This window comes from Pholcus phalangioides, unplaced genomic scaffold (assembly GCF_987345545.1).
Source record: "Pholcus phalangioides strain wild (caught in Gottingen) unplaced genomic scaffold, Ppha-v1.0 ptg000031l_1, whole genome shotgun sequence".
Classification (NCBI taxonomy): domain Eukaryota; kingdom Metazoa; phylum Arthropoda; class Arachnida; order Araneae; family Pholcidae; genus Pholcus; species Pholcus phalangioides.
The window spans coordinates 1918627-1943227 of NW_028301621.1; the positions used below are offsets into that span (position 1 = coordinate 1918627).

Consider the following 24601-nt stretch of genomic DNA (forward strand, 5'->3'; position numbering starts at 1 on the left):
CTATAACCACTCGATCACCACAGCGGCCAACAGCAGCCACAGCGGCGATGAGAGAGAAACGAACATATGGGCGGAGATACGGGACCCCAGCGTCAAAGGTGGAGTCGACTGATCTAATGTATATATGAATTGACATCATCATCATTGTGCCTCCAACAATAATGACCGTGTCCCCTTCAGACTTTCAAGTCTATCTCCGCCTGTCGATAGTTTTGATTGCTGTCGCAAACCGCTCAGCTGAATCGTACGTTGTTATCGAGGTCAGATATTTGTCAAATTACCACCCACTTGAATGAGGAATACAGTGCGATAGTCTGCATATGGACCATGAGAAGCGCACTTCACCGTACTTTTTGCCGAAAGCAAGTCATAACTGTTTCTTTCAAACCGAGCACAACTCAGGTCTATCAACATCTATGAGCGATTTATTAATTATTTCTTTCACTGATTCTGAAATGATATCTCATTAATTCTGGAATTACCGCTTTCATTAATACTGAAATTATCTCTTTCAATGATTTTGGAATTATCTCATATAAATGCTGAAATTATTTCTTTCGGTTATTTGGTTTAAAAACTCCAATTTATGCCATTAGAAAATAAAGGGGGATTGCGTGTGTTTTAACCCAGTCACGTGCTATTCCGACGAATGATGTTTCGGACCATTGTCACAGCACTGCCAAGGCGGAGACCGCTGACGTCATACTTCCTCCAGTAATTTATTGCTAGGCACAAACTGTGTTTTCACCGAGTCAAGTGATTTCCTTGTATATGATGTCGCTGATAAGCCACTACCTCCTATATTACTATATATAGATACAGATTCTTGGTGACGAAACTCAGAGAGGTTTCCTGATGAAGCTATTAACATGTTGCTGACTGAGGCGTCCAGTTCTCATCTCCGATCAGTATATAGGAGATAGTGTATAAGCTCGATCAAAGTGGCTCAAGATCTTTAATACAGCTTTGGTAAAAACCTTAGACCAGAATATATTTCTTCTCAATGGTAAAGTCATTCTAACCCCCCCCCCTCCTCCACCTCCGTCAATTCCCCTAAGGGACTACGATTGAAATTTCGATCGTGTAACCATACTTTTTTTCTATCTTTCTCGAGAAGAGGAGATGGAATAATGTTCGAATATCAACTTTTTCCTCGTTTATGTTTGCTGTCTGCAAGTATAATTTTCCAATTTTCCATCAAATTTTATGGTGTTAGTAAAATTTTCCTCAAACAGGGAATGGCTCTCAGGCATAAAGCCCTGTATAATTGAAGAAGAAGAAGAGCTTATGTTACACTCGATATAATATAAGCTCCATGGTTGTTTATGTCACTTTGAATATAAATGGACATGGACTGTTGTAAGGCACAAACTTTTTAAATCTCGCGAACGCAAGTGTAATTTAGGCTTTTTTAGTGCTTGAAAATCCGTTTTTTCTCTCTTAAATTTTGAATAAGGGGAATTGTTTGTTGCGAACTCGCCTCATGCGCTACGCATTAGTTTACAAATTATTATTATTTATTACAGGGATTATAATTTAATTAAAATTCAACGGATGCCGTTTCCTTAGGTTGAAACATACCTCAGTCATCCTATAAATACCACCAAATAAAAATCACTTTTTTTTTAAATTTGAAAAACAAGTGTTGAAGACATCTTTTTGGACATCTTTTCACGTCCAAGAGCTGGAATAAATGTTTTTTTATCATTGTTTGGAGTAAAGTTGTGACGGAATTTTTTTTAAGCTGCTGCATATGTGTGTATAAGTGTTGACATATGCAATTTTTAACGTATCTTGGAGCAGTGTTATATATAAAAACATTAGCAGTACCCCTAACCTCTTTTACCCATAAGCATTCCCATCAGTGAACACTCTCTGTGAAGGTTTTAACAACTGTTAAAAAATGAATGAATGATTAAATTTCAGTTGAAAGTTTTAAAATTTAATTTTAAAATAAAATCGGAAAATTTTGTGGCATCCTTACACTCTGATCCAGTAATTGCATATTGAAAATTTTGGGTGCCAAATTGGCACTATGGTGACTTAGTGCCTAAGATTTGTCAAGTCGTGGGCTAATGTGTATCTGTAAATTACATTTTTTAGCAGCATATACTTAAAGGCCAGTCGTAGTCCAGGCTCTGTCCCTGGTGGCAGTAGCAGCATATACTGATTTTACCAACTAATCGCAGCTGCTGGCCAGTTTTGCCATCATCTTATGAATGGGACAAATACAGAATATTCGGTTAATGTTTTGGCCAAATATAAATTTTTTTAAGATTCACCACAATTATAAACAAAATGACCATTTTTAATTAAAACATTTACTATTTAAAAATTTTAGATTGAAATTAAATTTTAATTATGCAATTTATTCTTTTAATAAATACTAAAAAATTGATAATTGAAAGATTGCCACGAGACTGAGTCAAATTTAACAGTGATATATAGCTGAGTCAGTGCAGTCTTAACGCATGGGCCCACCTGGGCATCAAGAGAAGAGGGGCCTCACAAAAATGAGATCCTGTTCAAATATTCTAGAATTTACCCGGTAGGATCTCAGAAAAACCACTTGGCCCGGGGGCGAATGATGCTCTTAAGATGGCCCTGATATCAGTTGAATCCTGTTTTAACAAATACCGTTATAAATAAAAAAATATCATTATAACAAAAACTTTTCTAATCCCTCAGATAAGTTTATGTAGGAACAATGCAAAAACCTGGAATTCATTTATAACGAAATTTCGTTATAGTGAAATAATTTCTCCCATTATAACATTCAGTTTGCTATAACAGAGGGCATATTTCCAATCAGAAAAAATATCCAACTAACATATAGAACCGTTGACAAGTGTATGATTGCTCATTTTGTGTCAAACAACCCATGCTTCACTTACGAGTTGGATAGCATTATTCCAGATGCAACTAGGATCACCGATTTGGTTATTCTTATTAATGAGCGGCTTAGGTTTTCTGAACACTGTTCAGCAATGGCCAGAAAACCGAATAGAATGCTCAGTTTCATGCTTTTCGTTTTCTCTTAAAGTGATCCTTTCACTTTTCTGGGGCTTAGTTCATGCTGTATTAGAGTATACCATCAAGTTTTGGAGAAAATACCTACAGAGGAACATAGATTTGGTCGAGGGAGAGTGCAGAGAAGATCCGTGCATGCTCTTGATGGCGCACAGGGCTTCAACTATGAAGAAAGACTTGATTTTTTGAAAATGTTTACATTGGAAGAGCGCATGTGTCAGGGTGGGGATATGATTGAAGTAGTTAAAATTTTCAACGGTATGGATAAAATGGACCATGAGTTAATGCACCGTCAATCAGCTGCTTTGAGAAGAGGCCACTAGTATAGATTGGTAAGCAATAATTCTAGGCTGTGGTGTGTCGCAGGGAGTTTTTCTCTGATAGAGTAGCAAATAAATGGAATAGCTTACCTTGGGAGCGCGTCATGAATTTGAATACAATTGGCACGTTTAAAAAGAAGTATAATAGGCATAGTGGGATAAGCTATCCATACTTTATTAAAAAGACAACCATAATTTTTTATGGGCAGTATATTTATATTTAATCATAATTATTGGTTTTTTATTGCTGCTATTGCATTGCTGTATTTTTGATACAGTTCAGATACATATTCGACGTCATATTTTTTATGGGCATCTTTTTTTTTCAGCCACCTTGTTGGGCATTTTGTCTGTTCTGGCTGTCATATTTGTATAATGTAGATACATCATTCACTTGTTGAAAGGGGGTGTATAGATTTTATTTTATTAAAGTAAAAATGTCAACTTATACCATAGGTGCCAATGCTTCCAATTTACCCAGAAGCCTTCCAATTTTTCAGCCTTATTAAAATCTTCCGGTTGGAAATCCAATTCTTCCGATTTTTCGTATCTTCATAGAAAAATCCCTAAAAGTCCTCAAATTGAGCTTTGTTTGAATGGAAAATCCCTTAAGAACTCTCTTCCAGTCCTTGCAACTTTAGACTGACCCCGTTTTCTCAGGAAAAATATAGGGAATCAGGATTTCAAGTGAGAAAAATTGGCAATTGTCACCAAATATGATGATTAAGGCAAGCAAAGTGGGTAATTATTGCTAAAAAAATCAGTACAGGGAAAAATGCAAAAAAAACCCAAAAAAACCAGGATTTATATATGGTCACCGATTGCAATTTTAAAAAAGTCCCTGATTTTTCCCTTTTATTTGTTTGACATGCTTTCTTTGATAGGAATGTGTCATCACAGGATAAACTACAGATTTTTCAATTCTGTGAATTGGCACTTATGTTACGCAAACACCCTGATCGTAAAAACTGAATTAGAAAGTTGTTGTCCCGTCTCTCTCAACGCCAACAAAAAAACTCCACATTTTTAAGTGCAAGATTTGCAGAGATATTCAGATTTGAAAAATGGAAGGAAGTTGGGAAGTTTATCCGTATTTAAAGCTGTTTTTTCCCAACGTTCCCCCATTTTTCGAATTTAAATATCGCAGTGAATATTGCATTTAAAAATGTGGAGTTTTTTTTGTTGGGATTAGGAGAGACAGGGCAACAACTTCCGAATTGCGTTTTTGAGCACAGGGTATCCGTGTAAAACTTTAAATTTTTATTTTATACAGGGTACATAGCAAACAGTGTATACCAGATGTACAAGTATGAAATGCAGATTTTTTTCAAAAAAAAAAACATGTTAAATTCGGAAGAATGATAAAAAGTGCTTTATTCAAAGTATGCTCCATTGCTTGTTATACATTTTTCCCATCTTTCGGGCAATTTGTGAAAACCAAGCCAGTAAAAATCTTCCCCTTTTGCTGCGTACCATTCATCGAGCTATTTTTTCACATCTTCGTACGAACCAAAGCGCTGCTCAGCAAGTGCGTGACCCATCGATGCAAACAAGTGGTAATCGGAAGGAGCCAAGTCTGGTGAGTAAGCCGCATGGGGTAGAACTTCCCAGCTGAGTGCTTCCAATGTACCGCGAACCGCTTTTGCCGTATGTAATGAAACATTGAACATTGTCATGGTGCATTGCGATTGGAAACAGCTTCTTGACTAACGCCCAATTGCTTTTCGAGTTGTTTTTGTGTTTGCGTGTCATCTTTGTCCAACAATGCTTGCAGTTCCACATCTTCTTATTTTTATGGCGGTTTTCCATGTTCCTTGTCTGCAACATCGAAGTCACCACTTTTGAAATGCCGAAACCATCGTTCACACGTATCTTGCGATGGAGCATGTTCACCATAGGCTTCTCCAAGTAATCGGTATGATTCAGCAGCAGTTTTCTTCAAATGAAAACAAAAAATTAATGCTGTCTGCGAATGCTCTTTGTTCGGTATAAATTTTGACATATTGAACACAACACTATGCACAAATTTTTCCTAATTATCACTCGTGCGCGTCTGACACTTGTTGATGACACAACAAAATGGCGCAGTGTCAAATCTTTATAGCACAAACTGCATTGGTGCACCATCTGTTTTCTGAAATCCGCGTTTCATACTTGTACACCTGGTATATATATATATATATATAAACACGAATGACGCTAGATATAATGATCCCCTTCATTCTGTCAAAAAAGACGTTATATTAAAAGGGTCATTATATCGAAAGTAAAACATATGTGATAGTCATTTTATGAAAATATTTGGGACTTATCATACCGGTTGTTGTAAGGCAGTGGTCGTTATAATGTGGGGTTGGTTAGAATGAGCTTCAACTGTATATATATTGTATTTTAAATAATATTTGCAACACTTGTCGTAATTTTACATTTAATTGGAAAAATTATTTATACTCTCAACTAGTGGCGCATGATAAAATTTACTACTCTTTTTCTTGTTTTTCCTTTTTATAGGTTCTTTACTCCTTTTTGTCTTTTTAAGTATCTTAATACAGTGATACCTTGGCTAATGCAGATTGGAGTATACTAATTGGATTGGAGTAATTTTTGTTCCAAAATCACATTTGTTCGCCAAAACGTGGTTTCATTTGAGGAATTGCGTGAAATTTTAAAGTAACTTTCCTAAGACACTATAAAAATTAGAAACTGACCAAAGCGACTGAGATAGAAGCCTTCACAATTGAACAAGGATAATTCGAAGGATGATGGAAAACTGAACATTTTTTCATTTTATGCATTGTATTTATTTTTCATGTACACCAAGTTGTGCTGTGTTATGTACGTGAGGAGTTGTGCTGTGTTATGTACCTGAGGAGTTGTGCTGTGTGATAAAGTCACCTCATTTCTCTCTCACACATACACATGGAGAAGATAAGTTCGTAGAATGTCCAGACTGTTCACTTTGGTATTAAGAATTCCCATATATACTGAAACAATTCAAGTCTAAGACTTTTTTGAACACATTTTCTCTTAACTTAATCATTCATTATACATGAAATGGCTCAAAATCTTTCTGAAAAAGAAGCGATTCCAAGGTGGAAAGATATTTTTCCAGATAATGTCTCTCACAAGCACTCAAGATGGCAAAACCCGAAAATCCCCCAATTTCCAGAACACAGATTTATTTTACAAAACAGTTATTTATACGTATTCAAAAGCAGCGATTGATGAAGCACGCTAAACAGGGAGCGAGTTCTCTCACATACATGAGATCTTGTATTGTAAAAATTCAACAAAATTACTCATAGTTTCGTCGTGGCATTGCTACTATATAGGAAAAAGAAACCTTCCACAACAATCTCCATGGTTCTTGCGAGATCTTTACACTTCTCTTTGTGCTGTGACTTCGCTAAATCCTCGAAGCTGTTGTCAGACTTGCCAAGTTTGTTAATTTGGTGAAATTTACAGAAAAATGCATTAATGGCTATTTACAGGCAAAAAGTAACATAATAAATGATAAATAATGACTATTAACATAATTTTTGTTACATATTAATCTGGCTCAGGTGACAGTTACTTATTGGATTCATTCATTTTCATTGGCATGAAAATTTTGTTCATGATGCAGCTGTTTTATGAGAGCTGATGCACAGGGCTGTCTTGAGAGTATCATGGACGCCCCTGCCAATTCATTTTCCTGATTCCCTACCAAACAAATTTCAACCAGATCACATTTTTGTGAGACCTTTCTTTGCTTGAGGCCCCCGGGCCATGCCTTAAGACGACACTGCTGATGCATCTATATGAATTTGAAATGTCTGTTAGCTGACATTCTATATTTGTTAGGTTAGGAAGAAAAACATTGAGAGAAGTCTTTGTTAGCCGAAAAGTTCTTAAGCGGAGGTGTTCATTAGTCACTGTACGTTCTTTAGTAGTGAAATTAATGTGTGCAATTCATGCTCACTTTCACCTTATTGCAGTGGGATTATATTTTCAATGGCATGTGTTCTGTATCCTAGAAACATCATATAACGTCTTTCATGTACGAGATATACACTACATAATGAATATAATCAGTAAATTTTTAATTCATGCAAAAAATGTTAATTAATATAATTTTTTAAAATCAGTTTGATGTATTTAGATTTTCACAGATATTCGGCTAAATACAGAATTGTACCTAACCGAATATTCTTCCGATCTCTACATCCTATATCTGATAAAATCCAAAATTTAGATTTGTTAAGTGTGTCGCGATCTATCCTCCTTGTTTGATAACTTGTTTATTGTATGTATACTACCTAAAAAACTTGTTTGATCAAATGGCATTTCAAAATAAAACTCTTCTATTATTTGCAGGCTGTTTTGATTGATGGGCGATTCCTAAAATTATGGAATGGGTATTTCTGCTATGATCGTTGTTGCCATATTGGAAGGTAAGTTAGTAGTAATATGTTCTTGCATGATAGGATTTTATAATTTCCAACTATCTACAGTTTTTATATGATGGAAATCTGTAATTGATGTATGCACTGTTGTTCATGTCTATATCTACTGCAAGGAGGCTTCAAGAAAGTCAAAAACACTTCTGGAACAATTTTCTATTTATTCACCAGAAATATTTATTCTTTTGTTTACACAAATACAGAGATGCTGCTCTATTCTAATTACACGGGTCCCTTGAGAGAAAGTGGGGCCCCCTTTCAAAAATAAATAAATAAATAGGTTTCTCTCCCCCATCATTCACTGTGAATCAATTGAATTGATTTCTAAAACCATGTTCAATCCAAAGATTCACTGACAAAAAAATTTAATTTACCAGTATAACTAGGTTTAGTTACGTTCATTGCTAAGTAGTTTACTTACTGGTAGAGAAAAGTTGCAAAGTAACCCATCAATACTAAGGAATTAACACGTGTAACAAATTTAAAATGAATATAATTAAGCTAAGTGCATTACATAATTACTAAGAAATCTTATATATAAATGTGAAAGTATATGTATGTATGTTCTTTATACAAATCTACAGTTTTAGACCGATCGTCGCCAGATTTTGCATATATGCCAAACAGGTCCGGGATTGAACCGTAGGCTACTTTAAAAGTTCGTCAGAGCTGGGCAAATGCCCGAAATGGGCAAAAAACTGTCAGGCAACAATAGTTTTGGGGCCTCAACAATTACTTTCGGAATGTTTACTTTGGTTACCGTGGTTTCCAACAATGCGTTTCAGACGTGTATATATGCCTTTACAATGGTTTGTCACACCTTTAATTCTGTCATTATAACAGTTTATTCTTTTATAACGGTTTGTAACCTTTCCAATCCTCCCAGTAATTGAAGAAAACCCGCGAAGCGCCGGGTATTTCGGTTAGCCTATATACAGGGTGCCCTATAAGTGACAATGCTGCCTTTATCTCATCAACTGCCCATCGTAGAGGTATAGTTTCAATTTAAAAAATGCTTAAAAGGCGTTTGAATAATATTCGCTGCACAAGTTGGACGTATGACGTCGCTAACAACAGAGAACAACAACTACGATGACAAAACTGGGAATAAGAATGTTCAACGTCAACCTGATGAACTCAATGCCTGCCTCAAATCATCTCTGGCATGAAGCTAAAAAATTATCATTATCCACCAACATGTGAGTTCAACTGCAAAATGACTCAGCACTGCTATCATTTTCACATCAGTTGATCAAACTTGGCAATGGAAGAATTCACGTAGACCCAAGAAGTGGACTGGTAACGTTCCCAAATGGATTTTGTCAGTTCTTATATATATAAACTCAGTTCAAGAACTTGCAGACAAAGTCTTCCCAAACATTCAACAAAATCACCAAAACCATGAGTCGCTTTGTGAGAAAGCGATTCTGGCATCGAAAAATGACAGTGAGAACAAGATCAACGGAAAAATCCTAAAAATTATTCCGGGAGACTCCACATCTTACAAATCAGTTGACACTGTCACAGACACAGCGCAGGCAGTTCTGTACCCTGCAGAATTTCTGAACTCTTTGGATATTCCGGGTGTGCCACCACACAACTTCACCCTCAAAGTCGGAGCACCTATAATGATTTTAAAAAATTTGGAGATACCGATACTCTTCAATGGCAACAGACTCTGCGTGAAGAAATTGCACAATTACATCATTGAAGCAACGATTCTAACTGAATGTGCTGGAGGAGAAGACGTCTTCATTCCATGTACCCAATTATCACTGAAGAAATGCCATTCACTTTCAAGCAATTACAGTTCTCGATTCGTTTAGCTTTTGCCATGACAATCAACAAAGCGCAAGGCCAGTTATTAGTAGTGGCAGGTATCAACCTACTTGAGCTCTGTTTTTCACACGGACAGCTTTACGTCGCCTGTTCGCGTGTTGGTAATCCTAAAAATTTGTACATCTACACACCAGATGGACAAACAAAAATATTGTGTATTCACAAGCGATTGCCTGAAGTTTTTAATTAAAATATTTAAAAATGAAAGTAATCTTTTCTTACTTAATGCAGAAATATTTTGATTAAGAAATAATTAATAAGCTATATATATGTAAATTTTTTACAGGGCGGGCAACGTCGCCAGGTATCAGCTAGTCTATATATAAAATTGATTTTCTGTCTGTGTGTGTGTGTGTGTGTGTTCTCTATACAAATCTACAATTTTAGATCGATCGTCGTCAAATTTTGCATATATACCAAATGGGACCTGACTTAAACGATAGGCTACTTTAAAATTTTGCCAGAGCAGGGCAAATGTCCCAAATGGGCAAAAAACCGTAGGGCAACAATGGTTTTTGGGCCTCAACAATCACTTTCGGAACGTTTACTTTGGTTACCGTGGTTCCCTAGCAATGCGTTTCAGACGTGTATATGCCTTTACAATGGTTTGTCATTTCTCTAATCCTGTTACCATATGTATAATAGTTTATGCCTTTATAATGTTTTGTCACTTTTTCAATCCTTCCAGTAATAAGACTTTCTGTATAGATGCTGTAATCATTATCAGCATCACTTTGAGGGTGAGGCAAAGGATGATCCCCATAGAAATCAGTGTTAAAATTGCCGATTTTACTGTAGAAATGTGGAAATTTTGTGGGGTTTTCCGCCAGGAAGCGCGTGGGGTCGCGCAGGAAGACGCCATATTGGTTAACTTAGACACGGTTAGCATGTCCCTCAAAGCAAGAGGGAGATATCGCATGATCCAAAAAGCCTAATTGAAGAAAACCCGGGCAGCGCCGGTTATTATAGCTAGTTAGTCTATAAACCCTAAGAAATTAGAAAATTCTGTATAATAGTCACTTATTCAGTAACTGTAACATGTTTTGTCAGCATATTCATGATACCCATGGGGTATTGTAACTAAACTGATGGTTAGAACTCGCCATAACTCAACTTTCATCATATAATGTTGGGTCAGAAAGTAAGAGGGAATCACAAGAGGGTGCTTTCTCTGAAGAGGATGAAACGTTGCTTTTTTGCAGAACCTGCCATTCAGCTGCTATTCGTCCTTCTGCAGATTCTGCCTGATTTACTACAAAATGTACTAGCAAATCTTTGAGCGATTATGACAAAGCACCAGCACATTTCCTAAAGATTGTGTGGAACTACCTGGACATTGCCTTTCTGAACAGATGGATTGGCCACGGTGGGCCTGTAAATTGACCTCCCAGATATCTCAATCTGTCCTATCTCGATTTTTTTTCTCTGGGAACAGTTAAAAAGCGTCATTTACGAGATGGCCGTCGAGTCACCTTGTAGCCTGAATTAGCGTAACAGCTGAAAACGTTCATGAAATGCCAGGAATATTCCAATGTGTACACAATTCACTCCATCGCTGATGTGATGCCCTTGAAGTGTCAACTAACTTCAAGGAGGGGTGATATTAGCCAACAAAAGGAACAAAAATTGCCATAGCCCTTTAAGACTAACATTCATGTTTTAATAACAAACATTCATGTTTTCAAAAATTCTGTGGTCTTAAAGGGATAGAACATGGTATCACAAACCATGTTTAGTCATGAAAATTGTAAAAATATTTATGAAGGGAAGGATGGGACGTTATGTGGGACAATAAGGCCCATAATAAGTGGAAAAAAAATTATTTGGCAACATGATTACAACACAGCCTGTGGAGTACAAAATAAAGTACAATAATGAGTACAAAAAATAAAATAAATAATAATAAATAATTAAAATAAATAAGTACAAAAACCGTTTACTTGACAGCTGGTTACAATACAGCCTATGCAGCACAGTCCAATGTTGTGATTTTCACCAACTAAACATGGTTTGCAATGCCATGTTCTACGACAATTTTTGTTACTCTTATGCCTAATATCACCCCTCTGAGTTTGTTGCCACTTCAAGGCAACACCCTGTATAAGGTGATGTCTAAGTCGGAGAATGTTCAGATCTGAAGTCAGAGGAATTTGAAGTGGTAGTTTAGAGCTGCTACGTCAGAGTGAATTCATGGTAACAAAACCCTGAGAGGTTTCCTGATGAAGCTATTGACATGTTGCTGACTGAAGCGTCCAGTTCTCATACATCATCGATCTGACAGCTAACGAGTGCCATTCATCGATGATCACAAGGAGATCTACCTGAAACTGGATGCTATTACCTTGAACAGCAGGACCCAATTCCTTGGTTCGTTCAACCAACGTGGCTGGATCTGCACCATGTTCACAACTAGAACACTGCCTTGGTTTATGACTGGAAAAGTGATATTCTGCTGAATATGGACTTCCATAGGTGAGACCCACCTACTTCTACTAGAACAAATTTTTTTTTTGAATTGATGACTTTAACGTAAGGTTTTTTTTAAACAAAAAAAAATTGAATTAAATTGTAAATGTAAAATTACCAAACTATCAAATGTAATAAAGTGATCAATGTGAAAAAAAAAACTTGTTTCTATTTCCTTCTTGTTGTCTACTTTAACTAAGGATATTTCGAACCAGGCATGTAACCCATCAAGGGAGGATCCAGATGCGTATTAGCGAACACTGGTAGGGAGTGTATGAGCAGAGTTGGAAGCTGTTGCTGTTTTGCAATCTGTAGAGGCATTTTACACTTTTCCCATGGCAAAAATGCAATTTTCTGATTTGCCTTCTTGAACAAAGCCATCAATATGTTATTACAACCAATGTATATAGTTCCAATGATATGTTCAGTGGGATTCACTGCAGGGCTAGACAGATCCAGTTGATCTTTCCCAACATGCCTGTGTCTTGTAAAACTTTTTATGGGGCATGTATTTTTTTCAACCACATACCCAATGCTAGCATATCAAATATTGATTCGGACATGGAAATTTTTAGAGATTTTTCCAGCCCCTGATTCATGGTATGCATTTTTCTATAAGCTAAGATTCATGTTTATCTTACAACTTTCCTCTCTCATACAGTTAGTAGCAGTTTTATATTCTCATGCCATTTTATTTTTTTAGGTAAAAACTTTCCTGTTCGACATGACAAATTATTGGTTGTCGAGGCGAAATTTGACAAGGAGGTCATGGCCACAGACCCAGTACCTCATGTCACTTTTCCAAGTTTCAGCACAGAATTCGGATGGGAGGTGGACAAAAAGGGCTTGCAAATGCATAGACTCCAGAGGACTCCTATTAAACTCATATGGTATGCAGTTGACATGGAGCTCTTGCGGAAGGAATCCATCGGTTATGTAATACTCGACTTGAGACTGGCCCAGGAAAAACCTCAGGTCTCATGCTTTGTATTATCTGTTATGCATTCTAACATCACAATTTCAATATTTAAAATTGTTTAAGGATCGGATGAAATCAGTTTGCTTTCATTATTTAAGCTCATAATATTTAGCTAATATACAGTTGATCCCGCTCATAATGTTTCCCCCCATTTATAACATTATTTTTCCACTTAGTACAACTTATTTTCATGGTCCTAACAATAAGTAATTCTCTAAGATTTCCTGATTAAAGCCTTTTCCTATTTACAACGTTTTTTATGACGGTTTTTTGAAAACGTTATATTAATAGGATCCACTTTAATTAACAGTTGGATGTACGCATTTATATATTTACTAATAAATCCATCTATAAATTCCTTTCTGATTGATTTTATATTTCGTTAAAAAAATCTTAGTACTTCCAATATCTTCTGATCAAATTTAAAGCAAATTAGATTCTTTCTCAGACACTTCTGATTCCCTATTCATACTTTGCATGGGCGGAGTTACAGTAGGACCCATCAAAGTGGAGTGGACAGATCTAATGTGTATATGTATATATGAATTGATATCATCATCATGCCCCAAGACTTCCTAGTCTATCTCTGCCTAAGATACTTTTGTTTTCTTGGTAAAATGATTTTATTTTCTGTCCCTGATGGTCCACCACTCTGATCTGTTGCCATTTAGCTGTGTCATATTTTCACACTTGAATGTGGGAGCTATGTCCAATTTGTGTTTGAGAAACTTAAAGCCAGGTTTTCCTAGGAAAAGGTTTTCTATGGTGCGTGCAGTGTGAAATCGCTGATTGGTTAAAAACTTGAAATTCATGTTTTTTAACCAATCAGCGTTTTCACGCTACACACGGCGCAAAAGTTCTACTCCTAGGAAAACCCTGCTTAACAGTGTGCGTATGTGTATGTGTGCCAGCATTTGGCGTGTTTTGTGTTCAGTAGGTGGTGCCATCTATGTAGCGCCCCAACTAGATACTTTCTCAAACAGGGCTAGTACACATTTTGGCGCAGCCATGTAATGTAGAAGCAATTTTTATAAAGGATGAATTTGGTGCCTCCCCCCTTGTAGGCCAGAGCCCAGGACACTAGACCCGCCTGTCCCGCCACCCTCCCAGTTGCGGCCCTGTATCTATCCTATCTATTTTCCAAACTGTTAATGCGTGCATTTGAAGTTTAATGTGTACATATTTGTAAATCTGTGTGCCGTGGCAGCCAGAAGTTTTTTCAAAGAAACGGCCAACGGAAAATTTGAAAACCTAATAAAAAATCCCATATTTTCACGCCGATTACCATTGCACAATTGTGGGTTCCAAACTCGGATTTTCACCAAAAGCAAAGTTTTGGGGTGGGTTATAACGGGCTTCTTCCTTTCCCTCCTCCTCAAAGATAAAAAAATAGAAATGTTTTTGTAGAGAATTAAAATATTGCAATAAAATAATTTCTTTTACACTATCTGTGAATTTAAAATTGTTTTCGAGTGTTAGTGACCCAAACTTTCTGTGAAGAATTAGATCCTTGTGCCCCTCCAAAAGCCGATTCTGCGTACACACCCATGATTTTCACGATGCGAAACGGTGATAACCACATTGCAGCTAGATGACAAAACTGTGGTGATATTCAAGGTCAAGTATTTACAGATTTAGTTTTTTTCCACGATCTCGGGGAAGTTTTACAATTTTAGCGGGCGTTTCAATCCTTTACGATTTAAAAAAAAAAAATGCACCATAAAAAAAGTACCATAATTTCCGATATGTAACCAGGAAGGAGAAAATCTGCAGAGGAATAAAACTCCAAAATTTGACAGTTACATGACTCCTCATTCAGGGAAGCAACTAGATATCCCTCATCTTACTCGTCAACAACCTGTGTGTATATCAATGCAGTACAGTGTGCAAAGTAGTAAAACCACTTTTTCTAGGTCGCGCAATCATGATAAACGGTAAAAAGAAGAAAAGGGAAAAAAAGGTTGGGGAGGTTTCTCTTTTTTCTACTTAGAACTAGGAAAGAACTCGTCCCGGAGGATGCGTAAACAAAATTTTTATGAGTCATTTTCTGAAATTCCGGGTATTTGACGCGTTATAGCGCATCAATGACATCTGTTATGTCATTACAGGACTGAACTTTTTAAGTACTCTATTTAACTTCAGAATATTCTGCAACTGTCAGGTCAGTTCATTTTTTCAATCAATTTTTTCCATGGTTTTGATGTAAAACATGATTATTGGTTTTGTAATGTGTAAAATTATAATATAGTTTGATATTTAATAGGCTTTTTCTTAACACCTCCCTATTATCCGACATTTTTGCTTATTTGACGTTTTTCATCCTGTTTATGTCGGATAAGTGAGACTCTACTGTATTTTAAATTTTCTGATCTGTGCCAAAAATTTTATTCCATATTATAAATTTCTCGCGTAGCTCTGTTAATACATTAATTAAATGCTTTTATTCTTGTCTGAGGACGATGTCACTCTCTGCTATCCATACGAAGGTTTTTTAACAGCTGGCTGATGCGAAGATATATTTTGGAAAGAAAGAAAATTTAACTGCCCCTGCAGGGAATCCAACCCACGTTCTTTCACTTTCCGGGTGAACACACTAGACTACAGAGACAATGAATATCTCAATCTTTCCTTGGAGCTCATGTTCTTGGCCTGAGTTAGGTCCGACCCCGAAAAGTAGAATGTGCGAAAATCTGCAACGTACATCACAGAACAATTACCGCTACTGCAGAACAGTTTGATCAAATTTTAAGAAAAAGTGCGAAAAAACACTGTTACATGTATGGGGATTTTTACCGCAGAACATTTCCAGTCAGCTGAGGACTCGTTGCAGAACAGTGCTAAACATTCTGCTTTGGGGGTCCGACCCTCCATGTCCTGTTCAGTGCACATGAGCTCCAAGGAAAGATTGAGATATTCGGAAGAGGCCTAACAGAAGTTTATGCCTATGGTGGTTGATACCTTCTAATTCTGCCCCAGCAAGAAAAATTAAGGAAAAATAAAAAAAACTTTTGCCAAAGATGACCTTTTGCCCTGAGAAAGTCTTAGTCAACATTTCAGTTATCCTTTAATTGAAAAGAAAAAAAGCGAGGCTCTCAATGATGAAAGTTCATGCTGCTTGGCCAACTGATTTGCAGAATTGTAATGTATGGATACCAGGAGGTAGCAGACAGAAGTAATCTTCCCCTGTCTCCTCCAGAAAATATATACTCTTACTTTTGAGACCCCCTCCCCAAGGCCATTACGAGAGGGGAGGGGAGATTTGGGGATCTGCCCCCCCCCCATCCGAAATGTGAGCAAATGACTAAAAAAGGGGAAAAGGCGGTCAAATCTAGTGTTCTATCACGTTGGTCCCTGAAATTTGTCAGTGCTCTTGGAAATTACAGCTTAAACTTTCAAAGCCACCTGTCTAACTTTACCCTTGTAAAATTATAGTTTTGAACAAAATGCTACTAATAAAATTCTCAATGTCATAACTGAAGTTTCATTTACAAATACAAATACAACGCCACAACAGGCAAATTGCCCAACAAGGTGGCTGACTTAAGAACATAATGGATCCCCGAGCCATTTTTTGGAGGCCCTATTTACTACTGCTACACCACGCATGCACCCCCCACCCGCGGAACCCCCAACCAATGTGTGTGTACGTGTAGTGCAACCTGACGTAAAGTTTGTTTCTGTGTAATGCTTGTTATGTGTAGTGTTGCCATCTGCCACCAGTTTTTTTCTAACTATGAGTGAAGTGTTATGATTGAATGATTTATCGTTGTAGGACTGTTGCTCTCTGTGGCGAGACTTTTTAACGGGGAGATCGGCTCGCATTTGCGCCTTGAAGTTGGGAACCACAGAAAACCAACTTCAGCCGACCACCACTGTGGGGTTCGAACCCGGATCCTCGCATCGCGAGTCTGTCACTATAACCACTCGACCACCACAGCGGCGTATTTACTTATACAATGGGTCATATGAACATTTTGAAGGGCCCGGGTTTTACATGAAACATGAAACATTAGATATTGTGACATGAAAAATCAAATTTTCTGACATTTAGTATGCTGTCGTTAAGGAACTTTGATCATGTAATGATGACACGAAAAATCAAGGAAACAGCATGACTTTAATTTTTTTCTCCCTTTTTTTGTAGGTTTGCCGATGGTTGCCATTACTCAACTGTAAATACCAAAGAGATAAACCTGAAGTATTAATAAAGCTGTTCTTGGAAAAAAGTGACAGTGTTGCCCAAAAGAATACTCAAAATTCTATGGATGCGCAGAGAGAGAATTCAACAAACTTTGCACGTACTTACACCATAAATGAAATAAAGCAACTTAAAAAGAATGGCTCAGTTGATTCAATAGTGAAAAATGTGGAAAAGCCGCTTCCTGAAGCCAGTTGCTCTTCATCTTCCAATTTTTTCAAACCCGTTCTGCTTCCCGAATCTTCTTGCTATAGAATTGGACCACAAGACTTGTGCAATGAGAATTTCGTTTTTTCCGTAACGCTGGCCTTTGCAGCAAATCTGAATAAGGTAAATGAAAAAAGGGGTTTAAATATGCCATATTGATGCATTTTTCTGCAGAATTTCTAATGAAGTGGTACATGTTGAAATATGGTGCAAATGTTGTGGACCTTACATGAAGTTTCTTACTATATAATGCTTGTTATGTGTAGTGCTGCCATCTGTCATCAGCTTTTTCTAACTATGAGTAAAGTGCAATGATTGAGTAATTGTACCATTATAGGCTTGTTGCTTTCTGTGGTGAGACTTTTTAAAGGGGAAATCAGCTGCAGGATGTGAGGCTAGGTAGGGGCAGTGCCAATTAATGCATGGGCTGACCAGGAGGTGTCATGCCTGGCCTTAACTGTTTGATAATTTTCAAGGTAGGGCCTCTCAGAAAAATCAGTTAGCCCAGGGGCCCATGATGCTCTTAAGATGACCATGGGTAGGAAAGCCTTCCATGGTCCTGTTAAGATTGCCCTGATCCTCACTCTTAAGAGCATCATAGGCCCCAGGAAAGTGATTTTTCCAAGGTACTCCCTCTTATTTGACTATAAATTTGTACCTTTCAATTTGCATTAAAAATTTTGACCAGATTTCATTTTTATGAGGCCCATGCTTTAAAGTGGTTTTACCCTCTCTGTTGTCTGGGGGAAGTCTTACTAAATTTTAGAAGCAGTAAAGTGTCACACTTTTTTTCAATCTCATTTTTTTTTGCTCAAATGCATCACATCTGTTTCATGGCCTCCGCCCACATACTTCAGGATAGGGATCATATGAATCCATTTACAGCCAGCGATTATTGATCTATGGGTCACCATCACCACTCAAATTTGATGCTTCCAAGATGGGTGGTGCAAATCCACTTATACAACCAGTGATTGTTGAGCTATCGGTCACGACCCAAAACAAGGTCTTAACACTAAAACCGCGGCACTTTTGGTATACCTAGAACCGCGGACTGGGTCAAATTGACCCACACTGTGAAAAAACGGTGTTTCATAGCGAAAACAGGGATTTATTTTCGATTTCTGGGGTTTCCTTCCACTCTTATTCAATGTTGTCAATTGCATATTCATAATGGAAAATTATATTTGTTTATGAATGTAAAATGAGCTTCAAAGTGCGCTAAAAAATGATGTAATTCAGTAAAAATAAGATTTAGTATACATTATTTACTCTATTCAGTCCAAAAACATTTTTCAGTTATCCCATAATATGACAAAGATGTATAATAAGCACGTCAAATTAAGAATGAAAAAGTCTGTAATATGATTCTGTCAAATATAAACATTGATTTCTTACTGATAAGTGGGATTTATGATGAGCATGAGCAGTTTTATTTTTCATTATTCTTTACATTAATCGCATGTTGAAGTTGCACAGCCCATGCAAAATTAACAGTTTTGTTTCCACATATCTTTATTTTACCTGACATTCAGACTCGTTTATTTTTATTTCTTACTCTTATAATTGTTTTGATCGCTAACGCACAGTTGCATGATCAAGAGCGCATGAACGTTTTCTTTTGTGCAAGGGCAACGCGTATGATGAACGCAGCTCTTCAGTACGATTTTAGAGGAACTGCTTTCGAAAAACAGTTCTGGCCTTCTGTACTGCTCTATACAAAATACAGGAATTTTTTAATAGTGAGATCCAGGATGTTCTAGAAAACGTCTGTGATGCCAATCTTTACCGCACATTTTCTGGGCATTTGATCGCTACAACACCGATTGTTACACTTTTGAATTGTGGGTAATAGTTTCTGTGTGTGTGTGGAAGCTTTTTGGGGCTAACTACTTCCAGTATCGACTGCCAGATGAAGCGTGCTGAGTAATGAAAAACTTATATCTCGTTCTTTCCTTGATAAATTGTCATTGTGGCATCATTGTTCCATACAACTGTTGTTTCACTAGCTTTATTGCGTCAGATAATATTGCTCTTCGATTTCGTCTCACCGTCTCTACTAAGCTCGTATTTTTTGGCTTTTAGCATTTCAGGCAGCTTCAGTGTAGTGAAAACAAGTGTCGGTTGAGGCATTTCTGCCCTTGTTCTCAAATGGCTTGATCAGTTGCATCACTATGTGCTCTGAAAGAAAGAGATTCGTTGGACGCTGATACTTCCCAAGGTTTGGACATCCATGCAAAACGTATTTGGTGCAAGCCAGAATTTTATTATTTTTCTGTGACAGCGTTTGCCTACAGAAATTTCAACTACACGTTTTTTCTAGAGTTAAACTTTTACACTCCCAAAATATTTATTGAGTCCCGTCAGAATTCCAGGTATTCAAGTTTACAAAGGAAAAAAATATTTAGCTCTACTTGTGTGTGTGTGCCATTCCTCCATTGAAAAAAAAATCTGCTCTGACAATGAATTGGCTTTGACCTTGAAAGACCTTTATTCTTCACTATCTTCATTTAGAAATACTTTTTAGAAAGGCTAACCACTTCCAAGAAAATTCTACACCCCTTTTTTCCTATAGAATAGTACGATGGGTCAAAATGACCCAAACCGCGGTTCTAGGTATAAATGCTTATAACTGCGAAACACGAAATGTGAGGATAATAAAATTATCGTGAATTGATATTCATATGATATCATGAAAAGTCACGAAATTTTTTCAACATCTGCGCCTAAGTTTTCGAGATAAACGAAAACGAAGTTTGATTTGGGTCAAATTGACCCACTCCGCGGTTCTAGTGTTAAGATATTGCGCTGCCAGATTTTTCACTGCATATTTATAATGTGAAAAAACAAAAAAGCTCAAAAATGTTCCAGGGTTGGGGGCATGGTTTCTTATGGTTTCTCAATAGGTGAGGACTGAAGTGAATGAAAAGAAAAATATTTATTTGCTCTCAAGCAAAGGAAAAAAGAAAAAGAGAGAAATTTGCTACCAAAACTGTTGGCAAAAACTGCCACCCACCAAAGCCAAAAAAAAAATTTCCCTCCAAAATTTTTTCAAATGAGCCCAATTTGGTAGGAAAACCTCCAATCTGGCGACTCTGCCAAGGACCCCTTGGTCGAATACAGAGGGAACCAAGAACTCCATTCGCTCTATCATAGTCACTCACTCCGTTGCTATTCTATTTTCTTTGTTATAAAACAGTGTTCTTCAACCTTTTTACACCTGACTATCAGTGCTGCAGTATTTGAACAATTTCACTGAATGGCAGAAATGGGATAAATAATTACCCTCTGACGGCAAGTAAAAACTAATATAGAAACATTATTTAATTTTTTAAAACCTAAAACTATGTAGCGGCTATATGAATTGATAGAAATTTTGATAGAACCAGTGGGAGAAAAACACAGTTCTAAAACACAACCCTCACAGACCCCCTTATCAACCTTTTGGGGACTTTAAAAACTATTGCCTTACTGTAGGGGGTTCTAAAACTTTTTCGACCCGCTGTGCCCCTTTTCCTGATCAACGCTTATCCACAGCTCTCCAAAGCAATTTAACAAAGGATCTCTCTGAAAAACATTTTTCCGAACCGCTGTGGCGCTGCTGACAAAGTTTGGCAGAGCGCCATGGTGCATAATTTGAGAACCCCCTGGCTTACTGTATTATGTTAATGATGCTTTTTTTTTCTTTGCAGCTTACGCCACCGGCAACTCTTCGAACATCTAAAGATTATTATTTCTATTATTCTCTTTTTGAAAATGATGTCACCACTGGGCGATTTGCCAGTTTATCTAATCCAGATTTTTTAGCTGAACGAGCTTCTGTGAAAATTTCGAGCTCCTGTGACCTGTTGTCTTCGTATTTTGAGAAAAATCCCTTTTTGGAAGTAAGATATGGATCTTTTTACTAATCTTTTTCTTTTGGACGATTGAAAAATTTTGAATGTAGTGTCTTGTATATAGAATTGAAGATTAATTCTCATAATTTTGTTTTTTCCTCTAATACAAAATAGGAATGGGACAAATAGAGTGATTTGGCCGAATACCAATTTTCTTAAAATTCATCACAATTATAAATAAAACTGGTGTTTTTAATTGAAAATAAAATTATTGGTAATTTTAAATGATTGATATCGAATTTTTATCCAATACATTATTTAAATATATTAAAAGAACTGGTAACTGAACAATTTTTATTTGTCATGATACTGACAATTAAATTTAATGATATATTGTATTTTAATACTACAGTGATACTTCGGCTAACAAAGATGATTCCTTCCAGAATCACGTTTGTCAGCCAAAATCTTTATTAGCTGAAACATGATTTCCCATAGGTCTCTATAGAAAATTATTTGATACATTCCAGCTTCTGCCCAAAATTTGAAGATAAGTTTTTTTATATATACACGTGTTGATGCAACCCAATCGAGTTTGTAAGGATCCCCCCACCCATTTTTGATTTGGCCAGCTCATTTCCGTGTCTGATACATGCAGATGGAGAAGATAATATCCCCAGACTTGCACTGAAAGAACGTGTGTTCTGAAAACACAGGCTCCTTTTTTTAATGCATTTCCTATTTTGGTGGAATCTTTGATTTTATATGAAATGGTTCAAAGAATTTCCGAAAGAGAAGTGTAGGTACATCTAGAAAAATATTGCAAGGTGGACATGAGTTAATCAGGCCCTAGTGACAAATTAGTGCAAACATTCAGCTCACGACGCAGCTATTTTATGTTAGTGAATGCATTCATATCAATAAAAATGTTTGTTAGCTTAATCCATATTCATTAGCCGAGGCAGAAAAATCACAAACAAAATCTTCATCACCTGAAAAATTTGTAAGCTGAGGCGTTTGTTAGCTGAGGTATCACTGTACTTGCAGAATCTTTTTTTTTCAGCACTTGTTACTATTTTACATCTAAGGCCGGCATTATATTATAAAAGTTTTATAGAAGTCCTTTTTTATAAAACATGAAAAATTCATCCAATAAGCTTATCGTTTGCATTTTCTCAAATGTAACCTATAAGCTTTATTGGTTAGATTTTTAAAGTTTTATTAGAGGTATTTTATCAAACTTATAGTGTAATCCCGGCCTAATTAAAAGAAAATGTCAACCACATTATTTACTCATAGCATGGTAAATCCGTACATGGATAATCAAGGTTCTGTATTTTGCAATGAAGCAAATAAAAATAAGTGATTTAAAAAAAAAAAAAAAATCATCAATAAGATGTGGAAAACTCATTTTTTGTTTCTTTTACTTTTTTCATCGTTTCTCTCATTTACAAACTAATTATTATATCCATATTGGTTTGTAAAAATGAGCAGACTGTATTTGCCTTTGGGAATGAAATGCTGATGAATGAATTTCTTTGTGGATTGTGTGAGATATAAAACAAATTAAATTCATACTATCCATGTGCTGCTCTTTCTATTTCTTCAAATTTGTATATGAGAATCGATTTTATGCTTTGATTATGGAATTTCATTGTTTTTATTTCAGCTGCTGTTGTGTTGTGGTGATGTTGCACTGGCATCTGGTCAGATTCCTCTGGGTCCATTGGCAACGGTGAATCGATGTAATATTGATGAAAAACCGCTATTGATTGAAGGTAGTGTGCAGGTAGGTTGTTTTAAGAAAACACCAGTTCAGGGTTTAAAAAAAAATTCAATTTCTTCATGATAATTTAGTTTGACAAAAATTACGATAACATTTTTTTATTATCCAGGGATTTTTCTGTGGGGCTCAGTATAGATTTTCAGCATAAATAGGAATGAATAAACACTTCTATTACATCATAATAGAATTATACAATCCTAGTGACATAATATAAATGATAGAACACTGCCCAGGGCAGACTTTCTCTTTGGAGCTCCCCTTGAAAGGATTATTATGTAAAATAAGTGTACATTTTTGTGGGTCCCCCTATTTGGCTCTCTGCCCTGGAGACAGGCCTGACACTGCCACTGGATTTATCCTGTTTCGGAGATCTCTTCCAGCCTGAATTTGTGGTGGAGCAGGAAAGTCATGATTTTTTTTATTTAAATCAGATTTTTTTGATTAAAATTAACTGACTGCTTATTAGTTAAAACAAATCTTGTTAATCATTAAGAATGCATATTTTCATATCACCTAACTGCTTTTTTCTCTTAATTGCTTAAATTTAATTAAGCATTAATGAATAACCTGCGAACGAACTGCAAGAAAAAATGAAAACAAAAAAATTGAACTTAAAATCAAATTAACTTCATGGATTGATATTTTTTTTTATAGAGAAAAGCACGTTTATTCATGAGGCCCCCCACATGAAAGTGAAAGAGTGGTGGCAACTCCATATCACACATATGGTACAGACATCTTGATTTACTCGATACACACCCAAAGGGCCATTCAGCATCAACTAAATAAAACAAATTCTATTGACATGATTGTTTCTTGCACAATTGGTGGATGTGTTTCCGACTTGCATAATGTTGCTTAATAGTTTACATATTTTTATTCTTTCACAGATTTACTTTGTTTTGGTAAAAAAACAAGCAAACTGAAAATTTTAATACAAAAAGTAAAGTCAAAAGCCCAATGATATGTTGGTACAACATCTATTATTATTTTGAATCAGCAATTAGGGAATAGAATTTAAGGCTTTATACAAAAAATAATTCCTCTGTTTTTTAATCAGGGAAACCCTTGTGCCATAATGCAATGCACTGAAAATACTTGGTGCAGTTGAGCCAAGTGCTTAGTTCAACTCCCTATATTTTCTGCAAATTTTTTTCCATGCACAAAATCTAAAAATGGAGCAGTTTCATTTCTGCACTGTATCTTGGGATTAAGTTCAAGTCTATATTTACCCCCAAAGATCTTCTATTGGAGTATGTGACGGTTGCGTGTAGTTTCAATTCAAGACAGATATGCATTTTATCTTACACGAAGGGATAGACTTTATTTACACAAGCTATTTTATACAGGACGAAAAATGAGCTGTGACAACTCGAATAATCACATGATGGCACTTTTCGAGCACGTACATCAATCACCGCTCTGGGTATGTGACTTCTTTCCGCACATTTCGGCGGCGACGCCTCACTTCTATACTTCTTTTAATCACGAACTTCAC

General features: G+C 36.4%; 1 protein-coding gene across 1 annotated transcript in view; it reads left to right on the forward strand.

The window, feature by feature from the left end:
* Positions 1-1251: 1251 nt before the first annotated feature.
* Positions 1252-24601, forward strand: part of LOC149066984 (centrosomal protein of 120 kDa-like) — a 61540-nt gene continuing 38190 nt past the window's right edge. The window contains exons 1-6 of the mRNA XM_089253042.1: positions 1252-1359; positions 7707-7783; positions 12801-13072; positions 17221-17604; positions 21174-21365; positions 22987-23106. Of these exons, the coding sequence (XP_089109168.1) occupies positions 7744-7783; positions 12801-13072; positions 17221-17604; positions 21174-21365; positions 22987-23106 (1008 nt within the window). The 5' untranslated portion in view covers positions 1252-1359; positions 7707-7743. The remainder of the gene's footprint in view (positions 1360-7706; positions 7784-12800; positions 13073-17220; positions 17605-21173; positions 21366-22986; positions 23107-24601) is intronic.